Here is a 13,277-nt window from a genome sequence, read left to right as displayed (position 1 = left end):
CATGATTCTTTTCTGTCATCGGTGAACGAGGAGACGACAGGTTAGATGAACCTGCAGCTGCTCGCCTGGCTACTTGTTGGCTTAATTGGGGTTTTGTTTGATTTTTTTGTATCTGCTTTATGAAATTCCTCAACGACCCCCGAGGGGCTCATTTGCTCCCACTTTTGCAGAAAGCTGAGTTTCGGAGTGAAGTTATGTAATTGTAGCCCTGCTGAAAGCTGCCTGTTGAGGAGACGCGTCGCTTTCAGCAGCAGAAATCCAGCTGACACACCGGCTTCCAGCAGCTGTCATTTAGCGTTAATTTCCTTCTTGCACCGTAACTGTGTTTGTTATGAACAGGGTTGGTCCTGGTTGGTCGGACAGACGCGTCGCTCCATGTAGTTTACCCGTGACTTAAAATCCGTACAGTCTGCCTCAAATCCTCAGTTCTCGGAAGAGGAGCGAGATTGTGTTTGGATTCTGTCTGTGCTTGTTTTTCTCCTTGCTGATGAATCAATTTAACAGATCAGTCGTCAGCAACAAGCAGCCTCCGAATCTAACTCCGAGCTTAAGACTTTAAAGTGAAAGCCCAGACTCCCCCAAGTGACACTAATGCTCCCAGAATGATCCGTTTCTAGTTGAATTTCCCCCCTCTACGAATGCTTCTCACGGTGGGTTGGAAAATAAGGAAAACCTGCAGTTGGAAGGATGGCAGCTCCTCTCAGCATCACTCACCACAGGAGACAGGTGAAATGTGTATTTATGATCATAATGGATTGCAAACCTTCTCTTCCCGTACACACCGTCGTCTTTATGCAAAGGCACATCTCACTCCTGGGTGAACACAGCTGCTTGAGCAGAGATGAGAGATCTCTTTATCTGCCACGGAATTATTCAACCAGTCACTAAACCAGCTGAGGTCTGCAGTCTGTAGCTGGATGCATGTGTTTTTCTCCTTTTGTATGGCAACCAGCAGATGTTGTCGTTATCCCATTGAGCGTTTTTTCCAATGAATATGAATATAAATCAATAAGAACATAAATTAGCAGCCAACTGCAGCAGTCACAAGTGTCCATGTGGTGATCTTTTAAAAGATGGAACCAGTCAATGTATTTTTTTGTTTTTTTAAAAATGACTAAATTATTTATTTATCAACATAGTTGCAATTTCCTTTAGATTACTGCTCCAACTCTGATCTTTTTCTTAGTTAATTAGTTGATTGTTTGACCTATTAAATGTTAGAACATAACCGCTCACCACACTCTAAAAATAGATTGTTTTAGTTTAAACAGCAGATAAAAATGCAAAAAACATTTACATTTAATATCACAGAAAAGAATTGCAGCAGATTCTCACATCTGAAAGGCTATACAATCATGCAATATTTGGCATTTTTTGTTTGGAAAATGACTAATTGCTCAGTTATGAAAGTAGTTGCTGCCATTATTAGCACCTGTTTGACACCTGGCTCAATGCTTCAGCACCTCCCCCTCAACATTTGATTATTTTTTGTGCCTTATTGACATGTGGGAGTTTGAATTAAATCGTGCTGTGAGGCACGTGCCTGATATTTTGGTTTGTGACTCAATTCTTTTGGGGGTTTTTTGTTTGTTTTTCGCTTCAAATGGACTCTAAAATCAAGGGGTTTGCAGTCTTTAACTCATATTTTATCTCTTTGAAATGTACCTACGCGTCCAAGCAGTGACAGCTACAGAGCGACTGTATGCAGACCTCATTTGTGGTTTCTGTTACAGGTTTCTGATGTTGACAGTGAAGACAACATTATGGACAGACTATAGCTTTTTCCTTTTCAATGTAAATCTATCAGTCAGTTGGGTGAATGTGCAGTTATAAGAAGCCCATCATAGAACCACTGCAGCTTTTTTTATAAACTGAAACAAAGTGTGTGACGTCTGTTCAGTGCTGCATTGATGATATCAGTGGGTGAAACCTGGTGCTGAACCATGAGTTTGTGGTTGAGAGGAGGTTGTACGGTTCAGGGTCTGTCTTTTGGTGTCTTTTTGTCCATGCTCGCATCATTTAAACAAGTTAGGTTGACTGATGTTTATAAGTAGCTCATAGGTGTTGGTTCTCCTGCTCAGAACCCACATGGCTCCAAGAGGATAATAGATGAAATATGTGTTTTAATTTTAATTATGCAATTACCTTTCAGCACATCTCCCTGGGCTATACTTTTATAGACAAAGTTATAAGAAAAATGATTTCAAACACTGGGTTTACAAGCTTCCAAAACCAGCCCACAGTTGCACTTCTTTAAATAGGAAGAATTTATTGTAACCTCCTCTCATAGCCGCAAATATTTGGCACAACGGAGCCAACACACCTTGACTATAAAGTGCAGGTAACAAGTATTTATAGTGGACATAGACTCAGTTTTCCACAAAGCAGAACATCAATCAAAACAGTCACACGGCCATCTTGCAAAGATCAGTGACACTAGTGCAGACAGGCTGACGGCCACCACACTCACACACAACTACACACACACACACAAACAGTGCAATGTGCTGCACCTGATACAGTGTCTGTGGGACCCACCTGTTCAATAGGTGGAGTGATCGGTCGATTCAGACTCATTAAATAATTGAACATGTCTGGTAACTGAATCCTTTATAGTGGGAACAGGAAATGGAACCACACACTTCAGATCCAACACCAATCACAGAGGAGAACTCTGGTTCTGAGAACTTACTGCAGTTTATCTTTCTCAAGATCTGGAATTTAAAAATTTGGGGCATATTTATCATTGCAAAGGAGCTTTAATATGGTAAATCTGTCCAAACCAGCATAATGTATAATAGTGCGCTTAAAACACACACACACTAAGCTACACACAGCCAACACTAGTTAGACACAGTTTTATCGACCCATAAGGGTTAACAATGCAACAAGGAGTTACAATATCAATTCCTGATCGGCTCATGATGGGATGTTCATACATGGGGTCTTTATCATCTGTCAATCTACTTAATGACCTATACCAAAAGAAATGACCAGAATGAGATGATCTGATGTTTGGCATGAAGTCACATGGACTTTGTGTGTGTGTGTCTGTCAAGGAGAGGATGAGCTGATAATTGAAACATGGCTCCTCTATCGCTCAGGGCCTCCCCAGAGTATTAATTCTCTCCCTGCATGGAGGCTCACACATCAATATAATGCTCATTCTTTTTCTCTCTCTCTCTCTCTCTCTCTCTCTCTCTCTCTCTCTCGCTCTCGCTCTCGCTCTCGCTCTCGCTCTCGCTCTCGCTCGCTCGCTCGCTCGCTCGCTCGCTCGCTTACACACACATACACACAAACACACACAAAGGATGTAGTCCATATGGATGTGCCACCCTCCCACAGACACACTGATTCACACTGACAGCCATACTGAGAGGCTCATACGGTCAGGACATAAATAGTATCAGCTCTCAACCATCAGACCGTGCACATATTTTCCTCAGGATGTTGCATCCTTTATCTAAAGAGCTGCAAAAAGCCGGATCTTAAAGATATACAGTAATATTCATATTTCATTTTAGCTTTGAGCAAATGTTTGAAATGTTTAAAAGTGATTTGGGTTCTGTAATGAAACCTCCAGAAATCACCAGTGACTAATTTCTAAAAGTTAGAGAGTCTGGCTCTCTAACTAGCATCCAGTATTTGTGTTTTTCTATAAACAATATTTTAAGCAAAATTTTATGAGATAGAATCAATGTCAGCAAATGTCGGGAAACTGGATCTGGATCATATGGGACATTATAAGAACATGATTGCTCTCTATTTAAAGTTGGATGTATTTTAAAACACACCATTTACTTCACTTGAAGAAGTTTGTTCTGTTTTGTTACATATTCTGAGCCGTTTGTTACCAAGTGATAACAGATTGCTTCTCTAAAATTTGCTGAATTGATTGTATTCATGTTTATGTTGGATCTTATTTTGACAGTGGCCCATTTTCAACAATTTTATCTATAGTCTGACATGTCGAGCTCTTGATATCTGTGGTTTTCCCAGTCGATTGCTCATAATGTCAAATGAAAGTGAAGCATTAGCGCTTTGCATCTTTAAAATCCACGTTCAGTTTGTAATACAGGTTTCCAGCAAAAAAAATGTTTGTCTTCAAACACTGATGACATCAACATTGTTATTTTCTTCAGACTCACTGTAACAGAAAATATTATTTTTATTCTAGTTATTTTTAAAAGGAGCATGCTGCCTTGTCTTTTTTTTTTGTCATTTTTTTGTCATTTTATAACCTCAGGTATCACTTTGTTCCCGCTTATTTTGGAGCAAACCTCTTCCATGTTATTTTTGTGTTTATACACAATACCGACAAAATGAGCAACCTCCCTGTGAATCCATGTGTCATTCTCACGCAGCTTCACACCTGCATAGTAGAAAATTGAGACCATCTCTCGTTGCATGCAGCTGGGTTCCTCTGCAGGAAATCCCAGGTGGTAGAATTTATGTGCGCAGGCTTTATCAAGTATCTCTTCCTTTATGCTGTCATTCCTTGTCACTGCACTCCTCCTCCAGCCTCCACACACACACACGCAGTGTCTTTCTCACACTCAGAGAGTCCGAGTCTACCCCCCTTATGTTTAGGTCCCTGTTGATATTTCTGTTTCACCTGTGAGAGGTGACATTATGGTGAGAGAGGAGGATGAAGTGTGTTGCATCTGAGTGTGGAGGTAGAAGTAAGATGGAGAAGGAGTGATTGATTGAGAAATAAATTGGAGGGAATGAAGAGGTGAGGAGATAGAGGCATAGAGGACAGATTTGCACCGACATTCAAGGTGAAGAGAAACAGGAAATGTTAATATGAAGAGCAAATGAAATGGATGTTGTTCATGTTCTCCACTGTATGCATTTGTGTGGTGTGGTGTATGTGTGCACTCTTTATTCAAGTTAAATTAGGTTAGGCTTTTTGAAATGTAGCCTGGTGGATCAATTAGATCTCTTCAGAGTTTTATGCTGAGGTGTATAACAAATAAATACAGCAGACACTGACGAAGAGATAGGAAGACCTTTTTGCATTATGCAATGCGGATAGGGAGAAAGAAAGAAACCTTAATTATTTTTTTCACCAATCTAACTGTTAAACCTTTAAGTTTTCTATAATTTTGAGTCCCTGATTTCAGACAGTCGGAGATAATTGGAGCTTCTCATTTTTGAGTAATGTTGCCGACTGAAATTACAACTGTAACAAGTAGACCTTAACAACTAGGTGGCTAAACAAGTATAAATTAGCAAAAATATCAAAAAGACTTTTTACTGTTTCCTTTACAAAGAAAATGTGTGACATGAATGGTAGATAGGGAAGAAAAGGCTGTTTTTGGTACAGAGGAAGATGGGGAAGAGTTCTGCATTTTAGTAGTTTTATTAATGGGACTGCTGAGCTTTTAGAGTTTTGTTTTTGCTGTTTGATGGAGGAGCCCTGAGATGCTGATCCTCATTAGTGTGCAGTAGATGGGAAGGATTGCAGATATGGAGGTAACTCCTCTGTAGGCAAGTGTCAGACAGGAAGAGCTGGTTGTTGTCAGTATAACAATGGTAAGAGAAACTGCGTGAGTCATTCAGAGATTCATAGAGATTTAAGAGGTTTGTTTAAGGGTTGGAAATGGAAGAAATAAGACGGGTCAGGGTCTGTAATTCTCCAAAAGGGAGCGGTCGATGGTAGGCATTTAAAACAGTAGCGTGACCCAGGTCCGTTTTAATGTGGTGGGCAAAGTAGCTGTTGTGAGAGATATACATTAATGATGCGTGTAATGACTGGGCTTAGTGCAATTGCCTGTAGGACAGTGGAGGGGACAGGTGGAGCAAAGCGCTGTTTCATGGAGGTAGCAGAGTGTCTCCATCTGGTGGGGAGAACCGGGTGATGGTGGCTGCGACCTGGTTATTGGCAAAGTCATTATCAGTAGACAAGCAATCAGAGTAGACAAGCAATTATCAACAAAAGTTGGCTGTCGTCTATATGATCTTGTCTAATATTATGGTTGGCAGAAAGACAAACAAAAATTTATTTTTACATCATAAAGATGGTTATGAAGGTCATTATTACACTTGTTATTGTCTTCATTTCATAGAGTTTTGTTCTGATGTTCTGTGAATTGGGGATTTTGCCTGAATGCCATCTTTAAATAGTGTTAAGTAACATTTTGACCTTGAAGAAGCAGCCAGAACAGATGGACCTCAGCTGGCTGAGAAAAAGCCTGAGAACACGTGAGCAGAACATTGTTAATCACATATAATTTATTCATGGAAACTCCCCTCTGCTAATAGACCATTGCAAGACTACATCTCTGTCTCTCTATTCCCTTTCCATCACTTTCACTTCCATCACCATTGAAGTTTTCATCTTTTCCTTCAACTTTGTCGCTAGCCGTTTGTACGAGATTTAAAACTACACCAGCAGTAAGCAGGCCTGGCGTCTAAACATAGAATAGAGCCTCAGCAATTTGGCCTCACAATAAAAAGCTCTCTATGGCGGAGTGTCGAGGCAGGTAACAAAAGGTGCTTTGATTGCACCAAATGTCATTTGGTGCAATCCTCTGGTTTGATGACACAAATTAAACTGAGTGGCTACAGGACCAGTCGGTGAGTGTTCTTGAGAGGCCCAACCAAAGACCAGACTTTAAACCCTGTAGATTGAGAGACCTGACAGTTCAGACACTCCCTCTCTAATCTGATGGTGCTTGAGAAGATCTGCCAGGAAGAAGTGGAAAAACTGAACAAACTGAGGTGTGAGAAGCTTATAATGACTGACCCAAGAAGATATAAAGCTGGAATTGTTTCCAAAGGGGCCTCTAATGGAATTAAGGGTCTGAATACCTTTGAAAATGAGAGATTTCACGTTTTGACTTAACCCATTTATAAACATTTCATCATTATGGGTTGATTGTTGATTTCAAACCCAGTCTACAACAAAAAGTGGTCTCTACCTCATGTCCTAGACATTTGTATTCTATTTGGTCTGTGTGGACCAGTGTCAATGACTAGGTTGGGGCCTCTCCTTATACTTTCAGTTTCTGGTCGCTCACAATGCTCACGCAGTCTGCTTTTCCGTATTTTGTACTCGCTTCTAAATAGCATTGGTATTTTTGTGTTTGTAGATGTTCAGACGTTGAGGAAGCTCTTCTTTGCTGTGAGTGCCGGTCTACATTTGTCTCTGTGCTGTGTAGAGACCTAATGAGTCCAGAGTTTACACATGTAAACACAGCAACTGATATTTAATCATTTATGGCAGAGCATGAAGCTGTGCACCACATTGCTGTGTGTGCTTTGAGCCTTATGGGCATATGGTCTGCCTTATAGTGTGTGTGTGTGTAGTTCAGAGGATGTTGCAGGACATTAAAACAGGGAAATGCTTCCCCAGGACAAAGCCAGCTGAAGCGTTAAGACAGAACAGAAGATAAAGTACTGCTTCAGACTGTGTTTGTGTGTGTGTGTGTTTTTGTGTCCCTAATGATTGTGACTATGCCTGTGTGTCCTGTGGTCCGTGAATAAACAACTAATGTAATGGTGAATTTTCTTGTGTTTACCCTGCATCTGTCTGAATATATTTCACAGCCTTCTGTTTCCAGTTTGGGACTTCCACTGAAAATCCACATTGAAAACATGTTTCCTTCTCATTTGTTTCTCCAAAGACCCTCCGCTGAGAGTCTCTGCTGAGTTCATCCCCATATTACCCCTCTCTGCTGTGCCACTGTTGATCTGTGCATAAATAGATAAATGGAATTATTTCCAACATCTCTTTCCTTTTCAGTGTGTTGTCATTATGTTCGACTGTATGCAGATGTTTTCTCCATATAGTCCTTCTTCCTTTCTCACCTTTTCCTGTCATCTTTTATTCTGTCTCGTGTGTGTTCATGTGGAAGATGCACAGAAATAGTCCTGTAAATGTACTACCCAGCAAAGTGCTTTTTTATCTTTATCTCCTCTACCCTCCCATCCTCCATCCCTCCGTCCTTTGGCTGTCCTTTGCTCTTCCTCTCTGATAGGCCACAATTCATTATGCTAATTGACTTCGGTTCTTCCAGGAAAACGAGCAGACCTTGTCCTCCTCACATCGTTTTTTCTATTGCTCTCTATTCATTCTCCCTTTCTCATATTCTCTGACTACCTTAAAGTAAAAGATTTGCATGGTCAGACTCCCATGGGATCAAATAGCTGTTTAAAATCCTTCAGTGTGTGCTCGCTCTCTTTCACACCTCCTTCTCCCTCTGTTATCCATTGCTTTCCCTTTCTCCCCACAGAGTAAACAGAGTTTCTGTTTGTTCGGTGTTCACCTCTTTCATCTTCCTACCCACTCACTCCAGTGTAGACATTTATATGTGTGAATTTTTAGTGCGTGTGTGTTCTGCATGCACCCAGCAGGAGCAGATAAATAGAGTTTCTTGAGAATTTGAAGGTTTATTTTCTGTATTTAGTTATTCCTAACCCATTCCTTAAAAGGCTAAAATCCACAATGAATTGTGTCTGCTCACTGTAACCTCATTGTAGCTTATTAGTGAGGCACACTGCTGCACAGGGTGACGTGTTTCTTCCTCATAAAAAAAAATTATCTTTTTTTTTTTTTAAAGATGAGAATAGTTTTTACTAAGTCTGTCTTCTGGAAAAGAACTACACTGTGAATGTTCTATTTATGTGTTCAGTACCAAGGTATTTGTGGCTTGTCATTTATATTAATTAACAACCTTTCCTTACAATGTTAACAGTAATTAGATTTTCGTTCATTACAAAACATTTTTGCACTTGCAGTTGTATAGAAATGTAATTTTTATGAGACACTGTTGGGAAGTAAATTTAAAAGAAGTCTCGTTATTTATGAAGATAAAACCTATTGGTAACTACCATGTTTTGAAGCATTTTTGAACAAGCTTTAAGGCAAATATTACAGTTACAGTGTTTGTTTTCTGTCTAATAGTATTTGTTAACAACAAGGTGGCAGTGGTTTAGTTGGTAGAGATGGTACCTACTGACCATAAGGTCGGAGGTTTACACCCCACTCGTCCTGACCACATGTCAAACCCCTCCACAGCCCATTCCCATCCTCAACCGTGCAGTGCTGGTCCCAAGCCTGATAGAAATTGGGGAGGGAGGACATCCGACGTAAAAACTGTGTCTGCTTTTACTTGCTGAAGAGGAATATATTATGGCACATTTAAGAGAAGACTTTCTCACGACACCAAACCCCATCAGTTCAAATCAGGGTTTGCTATAACACACTGTAAACTAAACTAAAATACATAAAATAAAATAAAAATTAGAGCAAAAAATGTAATGTCAAGTTTATCTCAACAGATGAATGATAATGGCTGAACATGAATGAGCTGGGAGGGAACAGTCAGACGTAGTAAGACCCACGGTGAAGAATTAGAACTTGATATAAAAATTAAGAGACAGAGCCTTTTAATTTATGGGCAATTAAACCAGGGGGGACTTATTTCCTGATGTGATAGTGCTTAACCCACCTCAACATTGGAGTCTTAGAAAGCTGATATGAAAGTGTTCGTCTTAAGGCTAACACCTTAACCCGAATCAAAGATTTGAACATTTGCAGATTAGTCAGACATCTACTCTTGTCCACACTTTGCATTCTTTCTCCTGTATCCAAGGAGTCTCAGTGGAGAGTGGTTAGCTGTTATATTTGCAGCTAATGTACTGTAGTCCATACTTATTAAAGCATCACCTGTTGTAGGGTCCACATTACGACACAAAATCTATTTCTAATTTAGACACAAACAAAGGCTTAGATAATAAGAATCCCGTGCTGAACTCTCCTTGAACCTCTTCAAAGTGTTTCTAAAACACTTCCAGATCAGATGTTAATCATATTCTCCTGGCACGTGTATAATCTCCTGCATGCTTTGAAGCTCTCAGCCTGGTTTGTTGAATTTCCATATCAACCTGAACCCTCACTCTCACTCTTCCCACTCCTCCCTCCAGACAGATGGGAAGGTGGTTGATGGCAGCCTGCTGGGAGATGCCAACGGTGTGGAGCCTGCACCGGGCCGACTGGAGGACTCTGGAAAGTGGCAGAAGCCGCGGTTCTCTCGGAAAACTCTGATGAAATGCTGCCTGGTGAAATGGATCATTGCCAGCACGCAACCACAGGACAAAGGTGAGGGTCAGTGACAGAGGTGTTGGTGAGACTCACAATGTGTTCAACGCACAACAAGTGTGACTAACAGAATTTGAATTGATCGCTGAATTGACTGGCTGGGTGTCTCCTGGCCTCCTGTTTTCCCTATGGGGAAAACTGAGTCATTGTGCCGGGAAGCTGACCTCAGGGTGCACAGAGGTCCTTTAGTTGTACTGTATAAACTCATTTATGAAATGCGGCTGCACCCACATTTCGCCTTCCCACTCACAAACACACATATGCATGCACACAGTTATAGTGGAAAATGTAGAAGAACTAAGGCAAAACTAAAACACAAGCTTTGATTTCATTGTGTGAACCAGGTACAGTACCAGTAAAATATTTTTTTAAAATATTGGAAAAAAACATGGCTACTGAGAATGAAGGAGTAACAATTGGGAATATTTTTGTAATACTGTGAACTTACATGGTAACTGAAATGTGGGCGTAAATATGTTTGTGATTAAAGGGAAGAACAGACACATATTCTGTTTTTAGTGTGCAATCAAAATAATTAATAATAGGTTCCTAATTAAACACAAAGGATCCACCTACATCTCATTATTGCATGATTTATTCTCCCTAGATGACAGAAGAAGCTTTCACTAGTGGTGGATTTCACTAAAGATTTGTTTTTTACTTCAGTGTACCTATTAAGACCTTCTGTGATGCTGGATGAACATGTCTTCTAGGAGCACTGTTACTTTCTCATCCCCATAGTATTATTTGCTTTTCAATTATTATTTTTAAAGGATTGTTATAAAAGCATCTGGCACACTAATTAGGTTCTTCTTGAGTGCTTTTCCCACCAAATGTGGCTTGGACTGAGCTCCAGTCCTGGTTTGTTCATGGACATAGTCCTAGTGCTCCACCCAGTGGTCCAGCTGTGACTGTGCACCATTAACATTTGTCCTCCAGGGAGAGAGAAAACTGAATGAAAGCATTGCTTTTGTAGTGTTAGATGAATCCACTGAGGACGCTTTTTCCGTTGATACCTGGCTAAAGGAAGAAGAAAAACAGTTGGATTTGTTGCCTGAAGTTAAAACACTACTGTGAGTATTAATAATATACAGCATTTATAGTTGCACCTTTGATGCAACAAAGAGAAAGAAAAATATGCTTTAATTTGATCAGTTCTGTCAGTGCATCAACCATGATTCCTTTCCTTCCTCCTTCACTCTTTACCAGCCTCCTTTTTTCCTTATAACCTTGATCACAGTCCTTAATTCTCCAAGTACTTCCCAGGCTTCCTCCAGTGTCTCCTTATCTGTATATCAGTTTTCCTTTAACTCATTGACACTTTCTTAACCACCCTTTCCTTCGCTGTCGGTTCTTTTCCTTCCCCACTTGTTCAATGATCCTCCAAGCCCTTACTCTCTTTCATAAAATCGTTCTTTTCTTTTGTAGTCTCACTGTTACTTTCCTCCTGGGTTATCTTCCTTAGTCCTCTTGCTCTCCATTGCTTTACCCTTTGTCACCTTCTCTCCTCTCCCTGACTGTTTTAAACCTGTATTTCCTTTGCCTACTGCTTGTCCCTTCTTTAGCATCTTATCCGCCTCTTTCCCTGCCCTTTGTGCCTCCTGCCTCCTGTGTCTTTAATTATCCATTTCCTTTCCCATTTCCCTTCCTTTTACTTTTTCCTCCTTCCTCCTGCCTTTCCTATCCATTCATACCCCTTCTTTTTCTTCTCTGTTACTTTCCTTTTCAATTATTTACTAGTGACTGTACTTTCTTACTCTATTGTTTCTGTCAACCTTTGCCTCCTACCTTACTTGTTACCATTTTTTCCTTATTTTCTTTTGACCTTTTTATTGTTATGCAGCACAGACAATTCCATAAGCACGTCAAAACATCTGCTAATCGATTCAAATCTATGCTTTATAATCATAAAATGCACTTCTGCCTATGTTCAAGTTTTTATGCCATCCTGCTTCCTAAATCTTCTTAGTGTTAGTAGGATAAGAAAGATGGTCTTGGGTGCAAATGTAGTTTTAATTTTCCCTGTGTCGGTCTCTTTGGTTGCAAAGATATGTCTGGGCAGGTGAACCAGGAGCAAATTGAGTAAAAATCACAACAGTAACATAGAGACAAAGAAAAGCAAGGCTGTGATGGGATCTATTTCCTCTCAACGGTGATGAGGAAAGAGATTCAGCATTGCCTATGGTCAAGCCTTCACCTTGGTAATAGCCAGCAGCTAAAAATAGCAGCTTAGAGATGTAACAGAGAGAGAGGGGGAGTGGTGGTGGTGTTGAAGAGGTTTGTGTGGTTTAGTTTAAAACTGGAGAGGTCAAGACAGCGAGCAGGGTTGTTAAAATTAGGTGACCTCTTGAGAGTGTGACGTTCCAACAGCTGAAGAGTGACAAAGTACTGAGAGGATTCTGAGGTGAATAAAAGAGACAACAAACTCAGGACTTTTAAAATGGAGGCAGCTGTTTGTTTCCTGTGTCTTAACTTATTAAAGCCATGGTGATGTCTCAGGCTAATTGTCTGAGGAAACTGATTTCCAACAACTAAAAAACAATATATAGTGGACAATAAAACACTGCAGGATTTCCATAGAGAGAAGTTGATTAGATTTAGTGGACTGTGCTCAGTCCTTTTGCATATCAATAAAACATAAAGAAACTACCAACTCTGTGAGCATGGACAGAAAGACATAAGCCAATCCTAGAGCGTCTTGTTAAATTTTAGGTGAACTACTCCACAATCTGTTAAGGAACCACTGCTTCAGTCTATAAAATTTCACAAAAAAGTGAAAAGTCACTTGCAGAGCCAAAAGTGACTTCGCAGAAATGCTTCATTTCCTAAAATTTACTGCCCAAAGCCCAAAAATATTTATTTATTGTGATATGACACCGAAAACAGAGCCAGTCTTCATCTGAGAATTCTTTCTTGACAAATAACTTAAAAAAATGATCAGAATTGTGAACTTTCTGTTGATCAGCAGTATTTAATGATTTCTTTACAAATCCAGCTATGTAGAAAATGTGGAACATACAGTTTTATGTTCTAGATGATGGACTTTTACATTTGATATAGTAGGAACTTCCAGTCTGTCTGACTCCAGTATGAAATATGAGTCGGATTACACGTGAAAGAAAGACAAAGAAAGGAGGGGGAAATAGATTAGTGAGATTTGATTTCTTAA

The 13,277-nt window shown here is 40.0% G+C and overlaps 1 protein-coding gene across 2 annotated transcripts in view; it reads left to right on the top strand.

The window, feature by feature from the left end:
* kcnip3b (Kv channel interacting protein 3b, calsenilin) overlaps nucleotides 1-13,277 on the top strand; it is a 39,207-nt gene that overhangs the window by 221 nt on the left and 25,709 nt on the right. The window contains exons 1-2 of one of the 2 annotated variants that reach the window (XM_067520142.1): nucleotides 6-726; nucleotides 9,934-10,108. In XM_067520142.1, the coding sequence (XP_067376243.1) occupies nucleotides 688-726; nucleotides 9,934-10,108 (214 nt within the window). In that variant the 5' untranslated portion in view covers nucleotides 6-687. Of the gene's footprint in view, nucleotides 1-5; nucleotides 727-9,933; nucleotides 10,109-13,277 lie in introns of those variants that run through there. The other variant, XM_067520143.1, reaches the window with a different exon arrangement.

This window comes from Channa argus, chromosome 11 (genome assembly GCF_033026475.1).
Source record: "Channa argus isolate prfri chromosome 11, Channa argus male v1.0, whole genome shotgun sequence".
NCBI lineage: Eukaryota > Metazoa > Chordata > Actinopteri > Anabantiformes > Channidae > Channa > Channa argus.
Note: the sequence above shows the minus strand (reverse complement) of the source record. Positions and strands in the feature narration are given on the sequence as shown.